General features: G+C 70.2%; 1 protein-coding gene across 1 annotated transcript in view; it reads left to right on the forward strand.

The window, feature by feature from the left end:
• Position 1: 1 nt before the first annotated feature.
• The window catches only part of WDR54 (WD repeat domain 54), a gene marked incomplete at its 5' end in the record, with an annotated part of 4184 nt that continues 3200 nt past the window's right edge, over positions 2-985 (forward strand). Inside the window, 3 exons of the mRNA XM_017742385.1 lie at positions 2-166; positions 551-613; positions 702-768. Of these exons, the coding sequence (XP_017597874.1) occupies positions 2-166; positions 551-613; positions 702-768 (295 nt within the window). The remainder of the gene's footprint in view (positions 167-550; positions 614-701; positions 769-985) is intronic.

Genomic DNA, 985 nt, shown 5'->3' on the forward strand with positions numbered 1-985 from the left:
CTCGGCCCTGTACAACAACCTGGCCGTGCTGTGCCCTCCTGCCCGGCCCCCAGCCTTCGGCACCGTGCACGGCACCAGCCTCAGCCTGCTGGGCAACGAGGGGCCCCCCCGGCAGCTGCAGGCCCGGGGAGGGGGCTCGGCCCTCAGCACCCCCCTGCTGACACAGGTGAGGGACAGGGAGCACAGGGAAAGCTTCGTCTGGCTCTTCCTGGCACCGGGCAGGGGGTGGGACACGGCCCTGGCACGGCCCTGGCACGGCCCTGGCACGGCTCTGGCTCTGGTGGGGCCGTGTCACAGCTCTGTCACCCTCCTGTCACCGAAACAGGGCGGGGGCAGCCCCAGGACCCTGCAGTGCCCAGACCGTGGGGAGGGCGAAGGAGCCCCCTGAGGGGTTTGTGGGACGCTGGGGGGGTCCCCGGGGCCAGGGGGGCCCCCCCTGTGGGAACGTCAGACACGGCTGGGGTGGGGGGGGCCAGGGGGTCCTGCCCCAGGAGGGGGCTGTGGGGTCCTGCCCGTGCCCCCCACTCCCGCCCCACTCCGTCCCTCCCAGGCCGCGTGGTGCGAGCTCCCATCCCGGGTGCTGCTGGTGCTCACGTCCCAGCGCGGGGTCCAGGTGAGGCCTGCGGGGCTTGGGGACTCCTGGGGGTCCTGCTGCCCCCCTGTCACCCCCCAGAGTGTCCCACCCTGTCCCTCCATCCCAGATGTACGAGTCTGACGGCTCCACCATGGTCTTCTGGCACGCACTGCACGTCCCAGAGCACCCGGCAGGTGAATCCCTGAATCCCCCAGAGACCCCTGACCCCCCCCCAGCACTGCCCAGGCCACCACTGACCCGTGTCCCCAAGTGCCACATCCACATGGATGTTGAATCTCCCCAATCTCTGACCACCCTTCCCATGAAGGAATTTCCCCAATATCCAACCTAAACCTCCCCTGGCCCAGCCTGAGGCCGTTCCCTCTCCTCCTGTCCCTGTTCCCTGGCAGC

Source organism: Corvus brachyrhynchos, unplaced genomic scaffold (genome assembly GCF_000691975.1).
Source record: "Corvus brachyrhynchos isolate BGI_N302 unplaced genomic scaffold, ASM69197v1 scaffold166, whole genome shotgun sequence".
In the NCBI taxonomy this organism is placed as follows: domain Eukaryota; kingdom Metazoa; phylum Chordata; class Aves; order Passeriformes; family Corvidae; genus Corvus; species Corvus brachyrhynchos.